We start from the raw sequence: 25180 nt of genomic DNA, 5'->3' as shown, positions 1-25180 counted from the left end.
ACAGAATTAAGTGCCTTTTAACCCCCTCTGGTTCGAAATGTCTTAACCCCCTTGATATAGCAAACTTATTTTCGGACTATTATGCAAAATTATATAACTTATGCGATGACTCCTCAATCCCTCAGCCTTCGATTAATGTAATTTCCTCCTTTTTGGATGATTTATCTTTCCCTACCTTAGATGCGGATGGCCTGGCGTCCCTGAATTCCCCCTGGTCTTTGAAGGAAATTCAGGAAGTAATTAAGAATCTACCCAAGGGCAAAGCCCCTGGTCCTGACGGTTTCTCAAATTCTTTCTATTCTGTATTCACTGAGACCTTGTCCCCGATTCTTTTAAATTTTTTCACAGAAGCTTCTGATAAAGGTTCTTTCCCATCCGAAATGGTAGAGGCACAAATTGTCACCATTTCCGAAACCTGGTAAAGACCCCTCAGTGTGTAAAAACTATAGACCCATTGCGCTCCTTAACATGGACGTAAAATTTTTTGCTAAACTGATAGCCAATCGTCTGAATCTATTGCTCCCACAATTGATCCATCCTGACCAGGTGGGTTTTGTTCATGGGCGACAGGCTCCCGATAACACCCGCAGGGATTTAGACTTGGTTGAATGGGTGACGTTTAATAAGCTGTAACTCCTCCTTCTCTCTCTTGATGCTGAAAAAGCGTTTGACCGGCTACATTGGGACTACATGCGCCAGGTTGTGTAGATATGAAATCCAGGGTGACATCCTTCGGTCTATCAATGCCCTTTATTCTGGCCCTTCTGCCCGTGTTTTTAGTAATGGGTTTCTCTCCTTACCTTTCCCGATCTCTAACAGTACCAGACAGGGGTGTCCTCTCTCTCCACTGATATATGTGTTGGCCATCGAACCCCTTGCACAAAAAATCCGCCAATCATCTGAGTTTCCAGGGCTCTCCATCCACAATACCTCCCACAAGTTATGTCTGTTTGTAGATGATGTTTTGCTGTTTGTAACCGATCCGGAGATCTCGTTGCTTCCTCTTTACACTATTTTAGATACTTATAGTGCTGCTTCCTTCTATAAATTGAATGTTACGAAAACCGAAGCTTTACCTATTACCATTGCACCTTTATCCTTATGCTCTTAAAAAGAGACGTTTTCCATTTGTTTGGAAAAATTCTTCTATATCCTATTTAGGATTTAACATACCATCCTCTATTAATGCCGTATTTAATGAAAATTATGTTCCCCTCTTGACGCAACTATCTTCCCTGGCCACTGCTTGGATGAGTCACGAGATATCCTGGTTGGGTCGCATAGCGGCGTTCAAAATTATGTTATTACCAAGATTGATGTATTTATTCCATGCCATTCCCTATGCTATTCCTCGCAAATTATTGCAGCAGATGCGCCGCCTGATGATTTCTTATGTGTGGAGGGGTAAGCCCTCTAGAATGGCTTATAGCCGTATGGTTCGGCCTAAATGCCTGGGTGGCCTTAACCTACCTGATCTGAATAGATACCATGAAGCGGCCCTTCTATCTCAAATATGTGATTGGTTTCTTCCCCCTTCTGTTAAAGTTTGGGTAGACTTAGAACATGCCCTTATCCGGCGATTCCCTCTCCCCGATCTTCTTTGGCTACCCCAACAGCATAGACCGAGATTCCCCTTGATATCTAAAACAATCCTAGATGCCTTAAAAGTTTGGGACTGTAACCTCTCAACCCATTTCGATTTTACCCTCCCTGCTAGAACTGTTTCCCTTCGAGCATTAAATATAGTATTGCCCAATCTCCATATGTCCTACTGGATAAGTCTGGGTATGGAGTCTTTGGCAGACTTTTTCTCCCCATCCTCAATTTTAACATATATTGGCCCTGATTCAGAGCCGGACGCTCTGACCAGAGCGCTCGCTCTGAATCAGGGCCCACTTCCATTAAAATGGAGCGTCCTCCTGGACGCTCGTATAGCTGTGGGTCACCACCCACAGCATATACGAGTGTGCAAAAAGATGGTCGCGATGTTCTTGACCATCGCGACCATCAGACTTGCGAGTGAAAGCCTGCGGTTGGGTTTCCCAACCGCAAGGCCAGGAGTGATTTTGGCTCTATCAGAGCCAAAATCACTCCCACTGACATCACTAGTGATGTCAGTGGGGCCGCTCCGTCTGGCAGGCATGCCCCCGGCACGCCCACCAAAGGGGGCGTGCTGTCAGTCACCATCGACAGCACGCCCCCTTTGATGAGACACTCCGAGCGAAGGAAAGTCCTTCGCTCGCCGGGTCTCACGCATGCGCACGATGGAGCTCCCTCGGTCGTGCGCATACGCAGTGGGGAACATCGACCCACTTGCGAGTGTACTGCCGCTCGCGAGTGGGTCTGAATGACCCCCATAGATCTCTGTGCTAAATACTCACTAGGACCTTCTGCATGGTTTTTTTACCAACAATTAATACATTGGTATACCAAGATGAGTACAGGTCCCACGGTGTACCAAACACCGCCGGACCATATTTTGAGTAAATTCTCTAAACCCTCATCTAGTGGAGCCATATCTTATTGGTATTCTTTATTATCTCCCATAGTTCTCCCAATTAAGTCCCCTGCCCAACTCCACTGGGAAACAGATCTCCAGCGTACCTTTACCTTTCCACAATGGGAGAGTATATATCTTTCTTCTTTCTCTATATCCACATGTACCAACCATATTGAAATGTATGTAAAACTTTTAAATAGATTATATTTAACTCCCTCTAGGTTACATAGAATATGGCCCACTGTCTCTAAGTTTTGTTGGTGCCTTTGTAACTCTGAAGGCTCTATTTTCCACGTTTTCTGGGATTGCCCCCTTATACGCCCCTTTTGGGAGGAAGTATTCAGTCTCATTAATGACGTACACGGCCTCCAATTGACCTTAGACCCCTCCCTTGCTCTTCTCCATTGGTATCCAAATTCTGTTCCTAAACCTGCCCGGTATGTTCTTGGCCATATACTGATATCCGCTAAAGCCACTATAGCCCAGCACTGGAAGTCCCCTTCTCCTCCTCCATTTGCTAAGGTTATAACAAAAACACAATTCCATTTTGAGATGGAGACGAGAGAGGTCACTTATTCTGTGGCCGCTTCGTCTTCCACTATGAAGTGGAATCCCTGGTATCTATATGTTACGAATGGAGGAAGTGCGGCTGTGTCCATATCATCCCCAAACCCGCAGAGTCCTTCTCCTTTTGGTCTTAATGAGCTTCCACAGTAGGACCACAACACCTAATACATTATGTGCTTTTATATTTATGGTTGTTTATGATTAATGTCTATGAATGTACTGTCAATCTTCCCCCCCTTGTATTTTATTTTTCTTTTTACCTGCATATACCCTTTTCTTTATTCTGTACCCCTATAAACATTTTGCAAGATATTCAATAAAAATTTATTGATGAAAAAAAAAAAAAATGGACAGCTGATATTGCTGATATCTCAGATTTAGATGCCTTATTAAGTCATAATTTAATGGTATTTAAATATCTACAAACTGCTTCACTGCAGGAAACACATCTCAAAACAATACACAGAGCATTTATATCACAGGCTCAGAGAGCACATATTGTTCCAGATGAAACCGGCAAATGCCCAAAGTGTAAAATGCAAGGAGCTACATTCTTTCACAATTTTTGGCAATGTGGGAAGATAGCAATATTTTGGCATAAAATTATTAATTATATCAATCAGATATTCAATTTGAATTTATCTAGAGATCCAATAGCATGTATGTTGGTAAATTTGTCGGTGTGGGTCCTGGGTGTGTTGGGAAAAGAAGTTATTCCTGTCATAACTGTTATCCTCACTGTTGCAAAAAAGTTGATACTGAAATACTGGATCAAGAGGTCTACACCCTCTCTGGCTGAGCAGAAAAATATTCTTCTCCGCATCATTTATTGTGAAAGACAAAGGGGGCGTGCTGTCGATGTTGATTGACAGCACGCCCCCTTTGGTGGGCGTGCCGGGGGCGTGCCTGCCAGACGGAGGCGTTCCCAAGGGAATGCCTACCATCAGAAGCCGGCACCACTGACATCACTAGTGATGTCAGTGGGAGTGATTTTGGCGCTGATAGAGCCAAAATCACTCCTGGCCTTGCGGTTGAAAAACTCAACCGCAGGCTTCTGGTCGCACTGGCGATGGTCAAGACCATCGCGACCACCATCCTGCACGCTCGTATAGGCTGTGGGTGGTGACCCACAGCTATACGAGCATCCAGGAGGACGCTCCATAGTTATGGAGGTGGGCCCTGATTCAGAGCAAGCGCTCTGGTCAGAGCGTCCGGCTCTGAATCAGGGCCATAGTCTATTAACATACCTCCCCCTCCCTCTTGCGTGTTCCTAAATACAACCCCTACAGTGGCAAAAGCAGGATTTCTAGAGGGGGGTTTCCAAATACTTGATTTTGTAGCGAGTGTGGCCAGTCCATGAAGGGGATATAAATAGCACTTATCCAGCTTTAATATGTTACATACAAAGTATATTGTGTTGCATAATTCCAGCATATACAGGACCAGCGATCACAGTAAGCTATTATATGCGGCAGAAGGTCCATCCTGTCTGAGCAGAATGTTTTTTTTCAGATGTGGGCATCATTCCAGAGCATTGGAGCAAGTCTGGGAGTCTGGGGTAGCAGCAGAGGAACCTAGCACTGCCCTGGACATATATGTACATATTGGTCTCCTTATGTACTGGATAGTGTATTATTATACAATATTAATAATTAACCCTATTGACGGTCTATAGCAGTGCATGTTTTCCACATCTCCTAGTTGGTGGACAGGTATATTTATTACTGGCTGACACATTTTGAAAGATCCACAGTTGGTGCTAATCATTTCATTTGTGATACTGAGAAGAACATGCAGCACTAGTAACATTCTATTATATTACTAATGTGGTCATAGTGTGTGCTAGAGAGGGGGGGTTTCCAGGCAGACGGAAACCCCCCCTGCGTTTGCCTATGCCCTTTTTGTTCTTTTATTGATATTTTCTATATTTGTTTATTTGTGTAATTTTTCTTTCTGTTGTATTATATAAAAGAATATCTGATTTTGATACTGTAATTTTGTAACCAACACTCAGTTTAAACTCTGACAATTTTATGTAAAATGTATTACTCTATATATTACAAGATTCCTTTTGAGAGAATTTAATAAAATGTTTTTGAAAACAAAAAACCTGGACTGTGATGGCAGAGTTTAGCAAACTCTGGACTATACAATATATATTGGCCGATCTTCTGATCCACAATGGATCACATCAACCATTATTATTATTATTATTATTATTATTATTATTATTATTATTATCATTTATTTATATGGCGCCACAGGTGTTCCTCAGCGCCTTACAAAGTACATAAACAAATAGGTTGACCAGTGACTTACTGTACAATACAGGACAAGGACATGGATAATATACATTGCTACATTACCGACCATAACACCCAGATAAGCTACAGAGCATAAACAACCAAGTGTTAGGTTCCCTACTGGGGAGTAAGAAGTAGATGAAAGTAAAGTAAGGAGAACCACAGGAGGATAGAGGGCCATGCTAGCTTGAGCTTACATACTAAAGGGGAGGGGGCAAACAAACAGGGGTGACACAGATGGGGTAGTCAAGGAGGAAGGAGTATGTAGCAGCAAGTTAAGATGAGAGCTGGAAGGCTTTGATGAAGTAGTGGGTCTATTTTAGAGAGGTGGAGAGTCTGATGGGAAAAGGGAGAGGGTTCCAAAGGTGGGGAGCAGCGCGTGCAAAATCTTGGAGGCAGGAGTGGGAGGAAGTAATCAGTTGGCATGATGGGGTGTGGCCACGGAGAGCATGCGATAGCACACTTTCTGTTGCGCTCTCCGGACCCAAATATCCGCTTTCCACATCCTGCCTGCTCTCCCGGGCTTATTATTCGGCAACCTGGTGGTAGTTGGTGTGCAGATTGCGCTGTCCCGTCCTGTCGCGGCTGCGGAGACTGGCTTACCCGGAAAGTTGGAGATCGCGGCGATGGGGCCTGTCCACGTGAGATGCCGGCGCCATCTTCTGTGTCTTAGCGGCGCCTCCACACTTTGCTCTCAGCTCATCTCCGGTGATCAGGGGGAGAGCTGACTGGAATCTCCCATACAGGGCTGCTGGTGAGTCCTTCCCTGCTGGCCGTGGTAGTCATGTGCAGGGCTCCTTTACATGCTGCTGCTGCGCTCCTCCAATTCTGTACAGACATGCATGAGGAGCCTGTGCTTACTATATCCTGCCTGTAAGCTGCTGTTGATACCAGTTTAACCTGACTCTGAGCTATATACAAAAGGAACTTTCTTTAACCCTCCTTTATTACTACTGTGGTCTGCTATATATATATATACTCTGTTGGAGCCTCTCATATATACTGCATGATGGTGAAACATCATAACTCTCTGCTGCAGCGGCTAAGCTGGAGAAGTTCTCTAGAGTACCTCCAGCTCAATCCACTTCTACTTATCAGAAATGTAATTCTCCTCCTGCAACTCCCGCAGAGTTGGTGACTTCAGCTGAGTCCTCTGATGCTGGGCATCAGCGAGTTCTTGAAGCCGTGACTGCTTGTGAGACCAGGCTCTCAGAAAAGATTGGCAAAGTGCAGTCAGATCTATCCATTATACATCACGATCTGCAATGTGTTCGTGAGAGAGTCGGTGAGGTGGAGACCCGTACATCCACTCTGGAGGATAAAGTAACAACTTTGGGTGCTCGAGTTAACTCTCTTGATTTGCAGCTTACATCCATACAGAGGAAAATGTTTGACATGGTGGGACAGCTCAGGCGAAATAATGTGCGATTCGTTGGGTTACCAGAGAAGGAGGAGGGTACTGATCCTGAAAAGTTCCTGGAAAAATGGCTCTTAGACACGGTTCTACTTCTTTTTCTACATATATAACAATCGAGAGAGCCCACATTGTGCCGTCTAGACCTTTGCCACCTGGGGCGCCACCACGGAATTTCATAGCAAAATTCCTTCATTTCCATGACCGGGACTCTGTTCTTAGATTGGCCCATACTAATGGTCCTTTACAGTGGAATGGAACTCGGATCTCTGTATTCCCTGACTTTGACATAGAGATATAGAAAGACAGGGCCCAATTTCTTGCAATTAAAAGGCGCCTTCATGATCTTAATATCTCCTACGCAATGCTATATCCATCTAAGCTTTGTGTAGTTGCCGATGGTGAAACCAAATTCTTCACGCCACCGAGGGAGGCGGCACTATGGCTTGACCGCCACAGACCAGCCAGGGATGCATTGGCTAATGATTGATATCCTGAGCTTTAATAATCCTACATTTCCATATGGCTAATGTCTAATTTGTTTCTGATATATTTAATGTGTTTTATGTTTTAATGCTTCTGCTGTCTATGTAGTCTGGGTATATATTATTGAGGGCCAACCTTTGTTGGTGTCATCTACCTACAGTATTCTCATGGCTTTTTCAGCGAGTTAAGATTTCATACTTTTATTGTTTGCTCTTCAATATTCATTGTATAATCTATTTACTAAGCTAATATTGTTGTTGGGCTATATAGTACTTTATGGGTAGAATATTTTTTATTCTTTTGCTGACTGTTCACCAGATTATTCTATAACACAATATTTATGGTTTTGTTATTTGCTCCCGGAGGATGAATCTGTGTACGGAGGCCTCCCTGTGTTATGCTCTGTTGTCATTATATATTTTGCTCCATTTATCTTGTTTGAGGTAAGGTAATATCTTATTTATATTGCATAGTTTAGTTTAGTTGTAAGGGTTAGGAGTATTTAGGTACAAGGTATGCCTAGGTTGGGTGTGGTATACAGGTGGGGGGTGTTTTAAGGGGTGGGTCCATACTAGTTTGTATGGGGTATTTTTTTATTTCAAATATGATGGTTTATCCTTGGTATGTATACATTTGTTGTGTGCTTTCATGGTTGCATAAATTATTTCAGTACGGTATTAAATGATGGCGTCACATATTAATATTCTCACTTGGAATGTTAGAGAGTTGAATGACAAAGTCAAGAGATCATTGGTGTTCAGGCAGGTGAAACTGTATGCTTCTGATATAATCTGCCTTATGGAAACTCATTTGATTGGTGGGAAATTGATGTCCTTAAAAAAGCCTTGGATTGGTTGGACATATCACTCATCACATACTTCGGCGTCTAGGGGCGTGTCCATACTGGTGCGTAAATCTGTTCCATTTACTTTAGAGCAGGTTCAATGCGATACTTGGGGTAGATATGTATTCCTGAAATGTAAGATTGACTCGGAACTTCCGGTGGGCGGGGCATCAAGTATGGCCGCGTTTTAACCTGGCTCCCTGTGAAGGACATTAAATCCTGCAACATCAAGACACGAAACACAGAATTAAGCCACACTGTGTTCACCAAAGTATCCCTCTTTGCCTGAGGAATCCAGGGATATCTGTATTGCCAGGGAGTCTAAAGTATTTTCCCCGGAATTCAGCCATTAATCTAATGGCATGCGTGCCTGCCGAGAGTTTACTCGGCGCGAACACGCCCTGACAACCAGAGTGGTTTCCCTTGTGAGACTTTAACGCCTGAATTGCTGCAGATTTGGCATCACTGATATTAAACAAGGTTACCGGGGTCCCCTTGGAGCTGACAGGGCCTCTCGTGCGGAAGAACGCTTCACGCACATGGCGGACATTCAGTGATAAACTGTCCCTGACCTGTGGCCGTGTATGCCCGCTTCATACGTCCACTGTGGACCGGCTGGATTGCTCAGTTTCTGATCCCAGGTGGGGGTGGTGCTGACGGCCGCTAATTGAGACCGCATACGCTGGAGGCGGCTTCCGCCGGCTGCCCTTACCTGCTGTGCCGGCTGTGGACTTGAGAGATCAGCGCCTTATCTGCGAGGCGTCCAGGTATTTATACCAGCCGCCCCTGACCTGCGTGAGTGTCAATATCTATTATCAGATCGGCGGCTGCCTGTTGCCGGGTGTACCCGCTTCTTACCTCCGCTGTGGATCTGCTGGACTGCTCTGTTTTTGATCCCAGGTGGGGGTGGTGCTGCCGGCTGCTAACAGAGACCGTGGACGCTGAGGATGGCCTTCCCCGACTGCCCTTACCTGCTGAGCCGACTGTGGATGTGGGAGATTAACTCCTTATCTGTGAGGCGACTAAACATCTATGCCAATCGCCCCTGACCTGCGGGTGGAGGTGGTGCTGCCAGCCGTTAATTGAGGCCACAGACGCTGTCTCTACTGATAGCCCTTACCAGCTTTGCCAGCTGTAAATGTGGGAGAGCGGCTCCTTGTCTGCGAAGAGACTAAACACAACCAACCGCCTTGTTTGAGGAGCGAGGAAGAGCTGTAGAACCGCTGTGCTTCTGACATTCTGCTGAACTGTTGGGGGTTACTCCGGAGATTGCAGCAGAAGTCGGGGGTCAGGTATTGTGTGCGCTGCCCAGCGCTTTGACTACCCAATCTGAGTGACTTCAGGGATCAAAAAAAAAAAAGTCTGTGATAAAGATCATTGTTTACTCAGACCTGACTGGTCAGGGGTGATCAGTGCCGTCAATTGTTTGTGACCCCTGTCATTATCCCCATTGAATTCCACACCCCGGTGCTAATACTCAAAAGACTTTTCTTGAAAATATTCAACATTGTAAATGTTTTGATTTCTTTGATTCTGTCTTCACCCGGTGGATAAACTTTATAATTACATTATGTTTTTTCTGATGCTAATCCATCACATTATTTTCTTTTCTTTGGTATTTGCATAATTGCATATAGGTTATACTAAGTCAATGCTGAATTGTTGACAATATACAGGATATACTCTAAACTAACAACCACAATGTGATTGTTATGGTTATAGCTTTACTGTGCAAATCCAGGTAGCTTCAACCCCTTAATTGTTATACTGTGAGTCTATGAATATTTTAAGTTAACTAGTATTGAGTACTGCCTTGGGTGTGTAGGACAACTACAATATTTACTGTCTTATCTCTGGGTGCTTGGATATGGACAAATATGTCCATAAGAATACTTCAAATAAAACCCCCCAATCTAACGCAAATACTAGAATGAGTAGATCTGGCAAATCCACTGCGAAATCCCAGCCCCCACCTAACCCTACTGGGGAGGAAACATCAACTAGTATTTCTAACGATGATGTTCCTTGTGGCCACCCATCAATTATGGAAATGGTTCAGGAGATTTCCAAATTGATTATGCCCCAAATAGAAAAATTTAAAAAAAAACTTGAAAACATTCAAACATCATTTGATACGGCTCTTACTAAAATAGAGGCAAACACTACTAGAATTAACACACTGGAGCAAAGAGTGAGTGATACAGAGGACCAGACCCACACGCTCCAAAATTCTTCAGATACATTAACAAATTCCATTCAAGCCATGCAGGCTAAAATAGATGATCTGGAAAATAGACACAGGAGGAATAACCTCTGGTTTATAGGAATTCCGGAAACAATACGAGATTCACAGCTATCGGAATACATTATTACCTCAGTGATGGGATCACTTGACATATCAGATGCCACGTTACTTTCCCATATTGATAGGGCTCATCGAATTGGCCCGGAAAGACAGGATGTAGCAGGCAGACCCAGACCAGTTATTGCGAGATTCCTGGACTATAGGATGAAGGAACATATTTTACGCGCTTATCGCAAAATTTCTCAATTACTAATTAATGGGGATCGTATCTTGATATTTCAAGATTTTTCAGCATCTGTCTCTCAGAAACGTAGAGAATTTTCGGAGGTCTGTAAGATACTACATAATCATAACACACGTTTTGCTTTAATGTACCCAGCGAAACTCAGATTCCAAAATAATGGCCGTACGCTGTTCTTTACTGATTCAAATCAAGCTAAAGAACATGGCTCACGTATGTTCAGACGTCAAGACAGTCCTCCACATGATTAATTGAATTACTCTTATATACCTGGTATGGTTCATGGATTTCATATACTTGTACTATAACAAGCTACTTGGAATTTGTTTTTGTTTTATTTTTCACAATTCTGAAATATGATAGTGAATAAATACAAACAATCTATTTAAAATTATGTTCAGCGATCGCCAATATGTTTATTGGTGCTCGCTTGGTTTTGGATACTAATGGAAAATTTGAGAAAAAGTTGGTTAAAGCGATGTATGTTTTTTAGGTTAGTCTATAAAGATGTCTGCCTGGCCTTCCCCCCTCTTATAACGAGATTACCTTACTTGAACTGCAGAATGTACTCACACCTGTACCTCCCTGCTTGCTGGGACGGGGAGGAGGTGGTTTTTACAATATCTCTGATTCAACACATCCATCCACGTCAGGATATTGGCTAATGCAGCTAGAACAAACCCAAGAGTCCTATTCTCTTGTTTTGACAAATATTTTGGGATAGTTTCTTGGAACGTGGGGGGTCTTAATTCTCCCGTTAAACGAAAAAAGGTGGTCTCACATCTTAAAAAGCTTCTCCCACAAGTAATATTTCTTCAGGAAAACCACTGGCTGACAGGTAGTGCATCGTCCTTAAGGGCCCCTTGGCTGGATCAATGTATTTCAGCGGATTACAAATGGAATGCTAGGGGGGTGGCGATTCTATTTCATAGAGATCTCCAATACACCATTTTAAATACTATATCGGATCCTAACGGTAGATATCTTATATTAGATGTAGAGATTTGGGGTTTCAAATATACTTTAATCAATTTATACGCCCCAAATGTTGCAACCTCCGAATTTCTGCAGGATTTTACCCATCTCTTGGCTCAAAGGAATAATTATCCTATCATTATGGGTGGCGATTTCAATTTAGTAGATAACCCCTTCATAGATAAACAGCCTGTCCCACGTAATCCAAATTCCCCCGTTTGGAAACAGATTCAACTTCTTCGCTCAGCCCTCCAGCTCACTGATATTTGGCGCCTTCTTAACCCAACTGATAAATCCTTTACTTTCCACTCAGGGGTTCATAAGTCCTGGTCTAGAATAGATCTCATCTTACTATCTGATTCCTTGGTTACACGGGTGGGAGAAACAGACCTTTTGAATATTGTTGTTTCAGATCATGCTCCTATATCAGTGACCTTAGAAAGAACACAACAGGCGGGAGGACAGAGCGGATGGCGATTTCCCAGTTATTTGTACAACTCAGCTGATTTCAGACAATTTCTGACTGATAAATGGATGTTATTTGTAGATGACAACATAGAGCACTGGGATAATCCCACTTTATTCTGGGGCACATCAAAAACCGTCTTAAGGGGCCACATTATAGACTATGTATCTCGAATGAAAAAAAAATCAAATGCTGACTATCACGCACTGCATGATTCATTGACTTTGGCCTTACAAAACCATATGGCTAATCCATGTGATGAGACGCTAGCTAGATATTCCGAAGCGCAACAGTTACTAAATGATTATTTTATTGTCACAAGCCTAACGGAATTTAGTTTTCTCTAAATTTAAATATTACAAATGGGGCAATAGGACTGGTCGCCTCTTAGCAACAATGTCCAAAAGCAAGACATATAAACGCTATATAACGGCAATACGTCACCCCCAAACTAACCGAATATTGACTGACTCCAAGAGCATCCTAGAACAATTTGATAATTATTTTAGTACCCTATACTCAGCTCTTCCCTTTGATGCGGATCATCACAGTCGACTAATGCAAGATGCGCATTTGCCTAGCATATCCGTAGAGCAATCTGAGTCGTTCAGTCAACCAATTACACTTTTGGAAGTTAGTTCGGCTATTTCTCAGCTACATCTCCATAAGTCCCCGGGTCCGGATGGGTTGTCAAATGAGTTCTACAAAATACTCCAACCACATATAGCCCCTACTTTAGTAGAGCTATTCAATAATATTTTACAGAACCATACGCCTTTTCCCTATTTTAACTCGGCTTATACTATTTTGATCCCCAAACCCAATCGAAACCCTCAGGAAATAGATACATATAGACCAATAACGCTACTTAATTCGGATATAAAAATATTTGCAAAACTTATGGCAGACAGATTACAAAACATACTCCCCCAAATGCTAACAGTACATCAACTAGGCTTTGTGCGAAACACACACTCTGTTAAAGGTGTACGCTCAGCCATAGTGGCAACAATTGCCTCTTCACAAACACATGCCTCTAAAAACATATTATTGAGTTTAGATACGTCAAAAGCTTTTGACACAGTTCTTTGGCCACATCTATATTCGGTTCTTGAAGCTAGAAACTTCCCCTCTTTGTTTATTGATTTAATTAATTATCTATATGCCTCACCAACCACCACCCTACAAATAAATGGCCACAACAGTGTGCCAATTACTATGTTTCGAGGAACTTGTCAGGGTTGTCCCCTATCTCCAATTCTATTTAATTTGGCTATAGATCCTTTGCTACGTCTTTTGCAGAATGACTTGGAATTCCATGGGATCAAAATAGGAAATAAAGAAATTAAACTCACCGCCTTTGCAGATGATATTCTGCTTTACATATCGAACCCAGCGGAATCACTACCTAAAATATTTCATATTTTAAAGCAATTTGGAGACTGCTCGGGATTTCGAGTTAATTGGTCGAAGTCGGTAGCACTTAGACTGGGCTCTGGAAACTTCTTGATGAATGGTTTGGGGGAGGCTGAACTAAAATGGAGATCGGACTCCATAACTTACTTAGGTATTGTTATACCACGGAAGCCAAGTCTTCTGTATGAGCTGAACTACACGTCTGCTATCCGGGGAGTGTCTGGCGAGCTGGAGGGCTGGAAAACACTGCCACTATCTTATACAGGCAGGGCAAATTTAATCAAAATGGTGTCATTCCCTAGATTGTTATATTTGATCCAAGTTTTTCCATTGATGTTAACACCTAAAGACACCCAACAACTTAATTTCTTATTTCAGAAGTTCATATGGAAGGGCAAGCGTCCCCGTATTGGGCTTATAAAGTTGCAACAGGCTGTAACAAATGGGGGAATTAATTTTCCGGATGTCCAGTTGTATTGCCAGGCGGCCCATCTTAGATATCTCAAGGATTGGCTACATTGTCATGATAACTATGCTGCTACCTCTCTGGAAAGGGTATTTCTTCAGGGGGGCGACCTTATATCTTTCCTGCATTTATATGATCAAGAAATTTTACCCCAACATAGAGATAACCCTTTACTATGGTCCGTCAGAAAATTATGGTGCATCACATGCCACAAATATAATTTAAACGCTCATAGTACATTGTTTCTCCCATTGATATCAAATCCAGATTTTCAAGACGAGCAAGCTGGTTACCCTTTTAATATTTGGAGAGTGGGTGGAGTGACCAATATAGGATGCATGGTAAATTTGGAGACACACCGACCAGTCACGTTCCAGGAGATGTCTGAAAGGTGTCCAGTGACAAGTGGATACCCTGTGGCATTTTTACTGTCACAGCACTATGTTAGTCAGGTAATAAGATGCTTTTCTTCTGCTGACTGGGATAATTCACTCGATGTGATGTTGAGGAAACAATCCCAGAATAAAGGGGCAATTTCTTTAGCCTACAACTGGCTTCGAAACTCGTTAGATCACACCAAATCTCAGAGGGGTATTTTGGTTTGGACCTCCCAGGTTCCGAGTCTACAGGTGGATGAATTACTGGACGCACATTACAAAGCTTGTAGATCATTCCCCTCCGTTATGTATACGGAAATGTTCCTTAACATATTACATAGAACATATCTTTCCCCCCATAGGAGATTTTTGATTGGCTTATCTGATTCGCATCACTGTTTTAAATGTAGAAATCCCCAAGCGGACCTAAAGCATTGCCTTTGGGATTGCCCTATAATACGTAAATTTTGGATTGATGTTCGTACATATTCAACAACAAATTTAATTATTTGCCTCTAAATCCAGAATGGGCACTGTTTGGAATTATTTCTAAAGATTTACGTATAACAAGAGGAAGCCGTAAATTATTGCTGGCAGTGAGTGCTGCGGCACGGAAATCCATTTTACAGAGCTGGATTAAGCCGGAACCACCTTCTATGAGTCTTTTCAAAGCTAAACTTTTCTATCTCTTTAGAATGGAGTGGGTGGGAGCTACTCTGGAAAAGGAGACACAGGTTGAACGTTTCTTCGCAGTATGGGAGAGCTACATTGTAACCCTTTCTACAGCTGTTAAAACACAGATATGTAACTCGTTTTCAAATACTATATGGTTCATGCAGCGTATGATAGATAATGATCCTCCAATTGTTTTGTGAATTTGAAGTATAAACATTAGTTTATAGCCAGTATTTTCAAGGGTAACGCTCGAGGAGGTAAAGTGGAGGCGGAAATAGGCGGCCCAGCGAAGACATCTATTGTTATCTTTCCTTTTTGAAATGACTGTTGTATTGCTTGTCCCATATGTTTCCTTTTTCACGATGGTAGAACAGTGTAAACAGTGTTTGTCATGCAATATTTGATTTATCTAATGTATCTCTGAAAGGACACAATTTGTACTAACATTTATGGTCATTCTTTTTGAATATTTTGTATACTGTTTGATGATATACGTTGCTTTGATACATAAATAAAATTGTTAAAAAAAAAATGTAAGATTGACTCAATGGGCCAAATGTAATAGGTAGTCTGTTTTGGTAAATTGCGAGTTTGGTGCTAAACTCGCAATTTTTCTCAACTCTCCAATGTAATAGGGTGTCTGTTCACTAAAACTCGCATTTTTTAGCGTTACTAAAACTCGCCATTCTCAAAATTGCATCCAGATGTTTTCCCATTAGAAACATGCAACTCTCCAAATGTAATAGGTCGCGATTTTGCAACTCGCAAAAAAAAGTTATCACAAACTCTCCACATTTTAGACCACGTTCAGATAGGTCTGTTCAATCTCTCAATAAGTGATATTTCACATCTGAGGCATATTTCCACATAGGAATCCCATTACCATTAATTTTCAGCCTATATAAACCACACCTACATCAATTTCACCTGTGTGGGTGTAGCAATGGCGTTTTTGATGAATTCATATGAGCTGTATGTGTCTGGCATTATTACTGTGGAGGAGATACGCAGGAGGAATGCGCAGGAGCATGACCAGATCCAGGTCCCTATTAGGCACGTGGCACACGTACCTACAGTACAAGGATGGACCTGGACTCCCTCTCAGATCAAGAGGTGGTTCAGCTTTTTAGGCTGAGCCGTGCCAACCTCCTGAACTTATATGAGCAGGTGAGAGCTGATTTGGAACCTTTGGCAGGCAGTAACTATGCAGTGTCTGGGCTGCATAAATTAATGTGTTCCCTGCATTTTTTTGCCACAGGCTCTTTTCAGTCTGTGAGCTCTAGGGTGTTGGGGATTTCACAGGCCACTTTCTCAAGGCATTTATCTCAAGTGTTAAGTGCCATGAGGAATTTGTGGCGAACATATATCTCATTCCCAAGTTGTGAGTCCGACTGGCAGGACCTAAAGGTAGCTTTCTATAGGCTCTCAGCATTCCCTAATGTGCTTGGAGCCATAGATTGTACCCACATTGGGATCCGAGCACCGCACTTGAGGAGTTATGTTTATGTAAATAGGCATAACTATCACTCCCTCAATGTGCAGGTGGTCTGCGATGCCCATCTTCGTATTCTCAGTGTGGTTACAGGTTACCCAGGGTCTTGCCATGATGCCTATATCCTGCGCCAGTCCGGCCTGTGGGAGAAGTTTGATGGAGCACACATGCCAGAGCATTTTTTTGGTTTTGTTTTTTGTTTTTGGGTTGTCAAACCACAAAATTATTTTGGTTTTTTTTTTTGTGGTGTCCCTATTTTTTAGTTAAAAATTTGGTCATTTATTTTTTTCCAAATGTAGTTCCCAGGGGTGCTGAGTTTGTTTTTTAAGCCTGCACCCCAAAACCACTTTTTTTAAAAAAATTTCTGATGTAAAACATGGTGATAAGTTATCCCTGTTTTTTTACTCCAAAATTTTTAAACTGCAAAATTTATTTGATTTAGAATACGGGGCTAATTTAAATATTCAAAAATGCCGACATTGTCCAATAAAAATCACCAATACCGACTTTTAAAGAAATAAACAAACCACCCACCCAGTTTTGACGTATTCAAGTTATGCGGAGCAGCGATGCTTTTCCGCCTATTACACTGCCTTGACTTTCCGCCTAGGGGGAAAGTCTTTCAATACAATAGGGCGATGCTTTTCTGTCTTGCAAAATGATGTCATGGGCGAAACCTTTACTCCCATTTCCACATTGCACTTAAATTTGCATACGAAACTGTACTTGATAGTATTTATTTTTGGTATTTGGAATAAGGACATATTTGATTGTGTTACTAAATATACTTTCTTATCCATGATCAGGCGATTCAGGATATGGGTGTCAAAGTTGGCTCATGACACCTCTGGGTAGACCACGAGGCACTCCACAGAACAGGTTCAACCATGCACACAAGGTCACCCGCAGTGTGATTGAGCGGACGTTTGGGGTCTTAAAGAGTCGTTTCCGCTGTTTGGACCGTTCTGCTGGGATCCTGCTTTATGATGCAGCTAAAGTAGGTGACATAGTTATCACCTGCTGCATGTTACATAATATTGTCCTCGGACTAGGGCATGCTGACCTTGAAGACATTGCAGCCGAGGTGGATGTGCCGGATCCTTTAACATCACAGGACGTGGTTAACTCAGAGGCTGGGAATGAGGTTCGACAGAGGATAATTCGTTGTTATTTCTCAAGTAAGTTTTTAGCTTCAAATTAGTTTTGTTTAAAAGTGCATGTTGTGTATAGTTATTACTAACTAATAATTAAAAATCAAAACACAAAATACATTCCCTTGTTTTTTTCTGTGAACATGCATATAGCGAAAGATAACAAATTGGATAATTGTGGGTAACACTAATTTTGGTATGAGCTTAAATATGTTTTCCATTACTACTGTCACACCAATTGGAGCCACATTTGTATGTGTTTACCTAATTTGTTCCAATTTATCATCCGAAAATAACCGGTGGCTTTGTTACTTCAGCAGGCATAGGTGTGTACACTGATGTAGTTTAGCAAAGCCAAATATGTAGGTTTGACTGTTCCTGTTGCTCTTCTTTGTTGTAATTTGTTTGACATTTTTGAAATGTAATGTTGTTGTCCAAGCACTTAGATGAACTGTCCTTAATCATGTTTTTTAAATAATCAGGCATGCATGTGTTACACATAAACATGGTTCAGCACTTGTTTTTTCTGGTTTGTTGGCTCTTAATGTGAGCCCACCCCTTCCATTTTTTATAAAATCTAAAAATATACATTAAATTTGTACATTTCATATTGTATTGATAAAAACACTCAATGGAAGTTTTTTTTCTCACAGATCAAGTTCCAGTTTGATGCATGGACGTGTTTGATTTTCATGGATCCTGCTTACGGAAGCTTATTGACTTCACATTGTTTTGTTGTAAATATGTTAACATTATACTTTTGACAGACTAAACTCAAAACAAGACTTTTCAACGGATATAGGAAATATCTTAAAAATAGAATGTAAACCAGTTTTTATTTAAGGTGCTAGTGTTTGTTTTCTTTGACTCCAAATAAATGTGTTTTAAGTTGTTGTGTACCATTGTGAGATGTACAAGTATGCCTGGGCAAATGTAAAGGTATACAATGTTTGTGCATCTTCAAATGTGTCCTAACCCTGTTTTTTGGAAGGACACTACTGTATATCTAATTTATAGTCCCTTCTGTAGAGGCCTACACCAATTGAAATGGAAAATCTACTGCCTAACTATCAACTTGACTATCCCTCTACCTTTGTGTTTAGTTATTCTGTATATCAAAAATACACACTTGAGATTACACCATATTTTTTTATATTAAGAACATATTGGAAATGTCCAAAATCTTTACATGGCTTTTTGACAGCCATACCAAATATTGTTTAACACCAAAAAATAAACAGTTATGTGCACTTTGCTGCTGAAATGTATAACGTTACAAAATGTGAATGAAAAATTACATTCAATGTTTAAATGGCACCAACAACATAAAAACATACAATCCCAAAACCAAATCCAGGAAATGCACAATTATTTCAAAAATAAACACAACGACAAACTGAAGCTAAACACCCTTGCCCCTCCCTGCCCCTTTGGAGGCACCTCCACTTACACGTGCGCTACGTCGAGGTGGAGAGAGTGGTGATGCAGTTTGGGGGCTGGTGGGTTGGGAACTCAGGCTTGAAATTGTTGAAGCCTCAACATCCTGCCTTTGAATTGGCAAGTGCCTTTGTTGTGAAAGGAAGGCCTGTGCCAACTCTCTTAATGCCACGGTTTGATCACGTATGGCTTGGGTGAGTTCAAACATGCGGACGTTATTATCACTTGCCATACGGGTACGTGTTCCCTGGGCCACTGCAGCAGTTCTATTTAATTTGCGAAGTTGGTTGGAAATGACATTTAATTGTTGGGTTTGGGTCCCCATGAAATCCATTTGTGCTTGACGGAAGAAGTGTAGGGAACGGCTCATTTCCTCTGCGTTTGGGCTTGTCGCATCAGTTGTTGCCTGTGTGCTTTGTGGTGGTTGTGCTACAGAGCTGGGGGGTGTGGTCTCAATCGGAGTGAGAATAATGCAGGGCTCCTCAGCTTCCTCCACATCTGAATAATCCACCAGGCCCAAAGGTCTGGCTGGGACAACTGGTGCTGCTGTGACTCCAATTGGTGGTCTATATTGGCTTGTAGAAGGACCTACATTTTTTTAGGGAAAAGGGTAAAAAATATGAAAAAAAGAGTTTTGTAAGTATTTAACATCTTCAAAATTTATGCTCTCAAAAACATCCTGACTACAACTATGTTATTTTTTTAGATTTCAAAAATTAAAGACAGGGCATATTGTTTTTTATTTAAAACAAAAATGGAATCCATTACACCTGAGTGTAAGATGCATTGTGTGTGTGTGAAAATTGCACTGGTTTAACTCACACAAAAATGACAATAACACAGGGTGAGTGACATGTTAGCAGAATTGAGTGACCTTGCGGAGTAGGCTTCATGGAAACACAGGTGTGTCAGTGTTGTTTGTAGTCATTACATGGCCCTTAATTAGTGAGACACATTACAAACATACACAGGTGTGCATGTTCAAATAGGGTCCAAGGCTGAAACATGTCACAGATGATGTTATGTCAAGATGACTGCTGTTGTAGGTCAATGTTTGTTTGCTTTTAGCCAGTATGCATTGGTATACATAGATGAGAAAGAAGCAGTGGCTGTTTTATGCTTGGCTGGATGTTTGAGTTTAAAACAGATGTTTCTAGTAGGTTAACAAGAAAACTCACCCGCCTCTTCATCGGTCATTTGAGAGCGTGGCCGTTTGTTTCGTTTTTTCCCCCTCAAATTTTCAGCTAGTTAAAGTAACATAGATTGTTTGAAATTACTCAATATGTAATCTAATACTGTGTATACCTAATCAATTGGTACTTATTTTCTTTCAGCTGATCCACCAGACTTTTCAACCTACTTTTGGCCATATTCAATTTGAGGCGTTAAGTCTGGATTTGCGGTATTTATCCTACGATGACGTAATTATCCCGTTTAAGTTTCCCGCCGTATTCAATTTGAAAGTCTTTACGCCTAGGCGTTAACTCAATGCAATGTAATTGGCGGTAAAGTATTGCCTATGAATGGCAGGCGTTAAAAAATGCAGAATTGTGGTTTTGGTGTGCAACATTTCGGGTACCCCCGACAAGCCTTCATACAGTCCCCCAAAGGTAATCTGCGTCCAAAAATGTAGCCCAAAAAGTAAGTGCACACCCCAAATTGTATTTTAAAAAGGTGCCGAGAAATTTAAAAAATGGGATACAAACTTAGATAAAAACGAACTTGACTCTGGGGGGGTCCCCAAGTATGCCCCAAGTGTTTTTTTGATTGCAAGTGTTTGCGGCAGGTGGGTTTTTCAGTTTTTTTCTAAGTCACTTTAGCAACTATCAAATATGCTGAACCCCATTTTCAAGTTCCCAAAATGTGATGGCCATAGTTGTTTTTGCGTTAAAAAACTACTAAATGCTCTTCTGCATCACCTTATTCCAAGCCGCATTTATGCACCTGCCGTGGCTATTAGAAACACCGACTTGCTTCAGTAGTTAAAAATTGGGGTAGCCATAGTGATCCCCCATATCTACACATCTTAAGGGAGGTCCCTAGAATTTAAACAGCTAAAACCGTTTTTTTTTTGAACCGGTAAAACTAAACAAAAAAAATAGTTTGAAAAACTCACATAAGGTCCCCCCCCAAAAGCCAAACCAGCCCCAGGCTTGCCAGCTAGTGTTGTTTTCCAAAAATACGGGGAACAAAATGTGTAGGGTTCCCCCGTATTTTAGAAACCAACACCAGGCTGCAGGGAGTAGTGCTGGTTTTAAATATAGGGGTCAAAAACGACGTGGGGTATCCCCTATATTTAAGACCAGCACCAGACCCAACCGACCGGGGTGTAATGCCACAGCCCGGAGACCCAATCACCGGGGCTCCAGGTCCAAAGCATTACACCCCAAGTCGGTCAGAGCAAGCCGGTGATCTCGGGGGAGACGGGGACCCCCCCAAAAAGGGTCCCCCCTCTCCCGAGCACCACAGGCTTACGCTGAAGCCTGGGGCTCATCCCCATACCCCTGTAGCGGTGGGTATGGGGGTAATAGGGGGGCCAAATAATGTAAGACTATTGTACTTTACAGTGGAACTACAAGTGCCAGCATGCCTGCCATTTTGCACTTGTGGAACTGCAAGTGCCAGCAGACATGCGGCACCTGTAATTTCAATGTAAAATGAATAGTTAAAAAAAGACAAAACACACACACCGTGCCCAGTATAAGTTTATTACATACACCTACCCATTCACACATACTTACCTATACCAGAAGTTTCTGTCCCCTTCTCCACGTAGAGATCCTTAAAACATGGCCCTGCAAGCAAGATTTCATACTGACCTACATCCAGCGCTGGTCTCCGCAGTAATCCATGGGTGTTTGAAAACAAAAAAACGTCCTTACCCGATCCACGCTACTAGCTATGTGTATGTGTGTTGTCACACATACACATAGCTCCCGAATGCTCCCGAATGCCCGCTATCGGCACTTCACGGGGCATTGCAGTCCTGTCAGCCAATCAGCGGCAGCGATGACTGTAGCGCGGCCGCTGATAGGCTCCGGCTTGTGACAAACGTGGGAAAGCGCCTGCTGATTGGCTCCAGCAACTGACAGTCACCACGTGAGCTGACTCACACCACGTTTCCCACGTTTGTGACAACACACATACACATAGCTAGTAGCGTGGATCGGGTAAGGACGTTTTTTTGTTTTCAAACACCCATGGATTACTGCGGAGACCAGCGCTGGATGTAGGTGAGTATGAAATCTTGCTTGCAGGGCCATGTTTTAAGGATCTCTACGTGGAGAAGGGGACAGAAACTTCTGGTATAGGTAAGTATGTGTGAATGGGTAGGTGTATGTAATAAACTTATACTGGGCACGGTGTGTGTGTTTTGTCTTTTTTTAACTATTTATTTTACATTGAAATTACAGGTGCCGCATGTCTGCTGGCACTTGTAGTTCCACAAGTGCAAAATGGCAGGCATGCTGGCACTTACAGTTCCACTGTAAAGTACAATAGTCTTACATTATTTGGCCCCCCTATTACCCCCATACCCACCGCTACAGGGGTATGGGGATGAGCCCCAGGCTTCAGCGTAAGCCTGTGGTGCTCGGGAGAGGGGGGACCCTTTTTGGGGGGGGGTCCCCGACTCCCCCGAGATCACCGGCTTGCGCTGACCGACTTGGGGTGTAATGCTTTGGACCTGGAGCCCCGGTGATTGGGTCTCCGGGCTGTGGCATTACACCCCGGTCGGTTGGGTCTGGTGCTGGTCTTAAATATAGGGGGTACCCCACGTCGTTTTTGACCCCTATATTTAAAACCAGCACTACTCCCTGCAGCCTGGTGTTGGTTTCTAAAATACGGGGGAACCCTACACATTTTGTTCCCCGTATTTTTGGAAAACAACACTGGCTGGCAAGCCTGGGGCTGGTTTGGCTATTGGGGGGGACCATATGTGATTTTTTTTTTAACAGGTTAACAAAAATGGAATTTTTAGGAAAATATTCTAGGGACCCCCCTAATGTCTAGACATGGGGGATCACTATGGGTACCCCCATTTTTAACTACTGAAGGAAGTCAGGGTTTCTAATAGCCGCGCCAGGAAAAAACACCTGCTAAACCTATTTACAGACCCGTCTTTCTTTTGCAGGCAAAAACGTGTGTATCCATAGTAATCCCTGAGGTCTGGACTTCTTTAGGGGGCTCCTACAATTATTTCTGGAAACTGGCATTTTTTTAACGCAGATCCAAGTATCGCCGGGTCCCGTTTTCAACTATTTCAAATTGAATACGGGGATAAGCGTGAGCGCGCGCGAAAGTTTTTTGCTGGCAAAACCTCCGATGTGCGGTGAAAAACTCGCTGGCAAGGTTAACGTTTCATATTGAATACCCCTCATAGGCGCTACTTTGACGCATATTACATTGCGTTAACTTTCCGCCTAGGCGTAAAATCTTTAAAATTGAATATGGGGGAAAATGAAACCAGGGGAAAATGACATAATCGCCGGGGAAATAACGCCAATCCGTACTTAACGCCACACATTTAATACGGACCGACCAGCTAAAAAATTGTAAAAAAAACCTCACCAGGACGCCTTGGAGCAGGAGGTCGATCCATGTCCTCTATATGATCGCCAGGCAGGACTTCAGGAGGCAAAACCTGCCTCAACCCCTCCTCAAAGCTGGAAAACAATATCCGCACACGACGTCCTCCACCAGTTTTGCGTGCTTCTCGCATCTCATCCGCCATTTTGGCCTTTAAACCCCGCTTAACATCATTGTATCTTTTTTTTATATTTTTTACATCACGGGGGCAGGAACCTACAGCAGTAACAGCCTCCAAAACCGTTTGCCACATAGCTTTTTTCCTTGACAATGGGGTCTTGTGTGCATCCTCGCCAAGGAGGCGACTATAGACCGGGACAATTGCATGCACTAGGGCACAATTCTCGGCATGTGTAAACCGAACATTGCGTCCTGTTCGTGTTTTCCCAGGGCGTGGAGCTACTTCCACCTCCACATCCTCCTCCTCACCCTCTTCCTCCTCACTACCCTCCTCCTGTGTGGAATCACTGCTCGCCTCCTCCTCGTCAGTAATTGCCTGTCTGACTAGGCAAACAACATCCTCCTCCTCCTGACTCTCCTCACCCCTTCTGTGTCTATAAGACATTTTAGTGTAATCAGTATTATGCAGCACCTCTAACATTCACAAACTCCTTCCCAAACCTATCAAAGGTCAAAATGGAGGAACAGGGGTTTATATAGTGTAGGTCTGTATTGATCAGCAGTTAGAGTTGTGCCAATGGTTGTCTTTGTTTTAAACTGATTTAGTAAGCTTTTGAAACTCGCTATTTGGTTGGTCAGAAAATCGCAAATTTTTTGGAGAGAAATCTCGCGGGAACTCGCAGGTCACAATCACCAGTGCATGTAAACTGACACCCTATTGAATTTGCGAGATTCAGTACAAACTCGCACTTTTTAAAAGTGCGAGAAAGTGCGAGTTTGTACTGTTACTAAAACAGACTACCTATTACATTTTGCCCAATATCTTTGTTGTTATTGGCGGTATACATTCCTCCACCGTATTCACATGATGTTCTTAAAAAGGTGGCTGAATTTTTGGTCTTATTCCCGGGAACGCCCACCATATGTGTGGGGGATTTTAGCAATATCCTGGATCCAATACTAGATAGGCATAGAATATCTGTTACTGATACACGAGCGAGGGGGTTTGGATTTTCAGGTATGGTGGAGGGAATGGGATTGGTCAATGCCTGGAGGACCAGATATCCTTCTATGAAGCAGTTTTCTTGTTTTTCATATACTCATCTCTCGTTTTTTGGGATTGACCTGGCATTAGTTACGCTAGAATTGCAGACGAGAGTTCACAAGGTCCAATTCGAGACTAGGGGTATATCCGATCATTCCTCATTAACAATCATTCTTGACCTGGAGAGTCAGCAGGGTCACTCCTTCTGGAAGTTTAACCAGTACTGGTTGTCGCGCATGGGCTATGGGGCAGAATTAGAGGCTGCTTGGAAATAATGTTTTGAGTTCAATAGTGGCACTACATCTATTTCCAA

General features: G+C 42.5%; 1 protein-coding gene across 1 annotated transcript; it reads right to left on the bottom strand.

Moving 5' to 3' along the window:
• Positions 1-18779: 18779 nt before the first annotated feature.
• On the bottom strand, positions 18780-24267 carry LOC148501851 (uncharacterized). Its single transcript, XM_088449889.1, has 4 exons — positions 24217-24267; positions 23685-24153; positions 20294-20359; positions 18780-19703 (listed from the first exon to the last, which is right to left on the bottom strand). Exons 1-4 carry the CDS (start codon positions 24265-24267, stop codon positions 19081-19083), a joined length of 1209 nt encoding a protein of 402 aa, XP_088306015.1. The 3' UTR covers positions 18780-19080.
• Between the last annotated feature and the right edge of the window lie 913 nt (positions 24268-25180).

Source organism: Taudactylus pleione, unplaced genomic scaffold, assembly GCF_031769625.1.
Source record: "Taudactylus pleione unplaced genomic scaffold, aTauple2 ptg000499l, whole genome shotgun sequence".
NCBI classification, from domain to species: domain Eukaryota; kingdom Metazoa; phylum Chordata; class Amphibia; order Anura; family Myobatrachidae; genus Taudactylus; species Taudactylus pleione.
Note: the sequence above shows the minus strand (reverse complement) of the source record. Positions and strands in the feature narration are given on the sequence as shown.

Excerpts from the sequence above, each read along its gene's own strand:
- LOC148501851 (XM_088449889.1), bottom strand. The coding sequence starts at position 24,267 with ATGTCTTATAGACACAGAAGGGGTGAGGAGAGTCAGGAGGAGGAGGAT. Across the intron at positions 24,154-24,216 it reads GTCAGGAGGAGGAGGATGTT|GAGGGTAGTGAGGAGGAAGA; the intron begins GTTTGCCTAGTC and ends TCCACACAGGAG. Across the intron at positions 20,360-23,684 it reads TCCTGCTCCAAGGCGTCCTG|CTGAAAATTTGAGGGGGAAA; the intron begins GTGAGGTTTTTT and ends TACTTTAACTAG.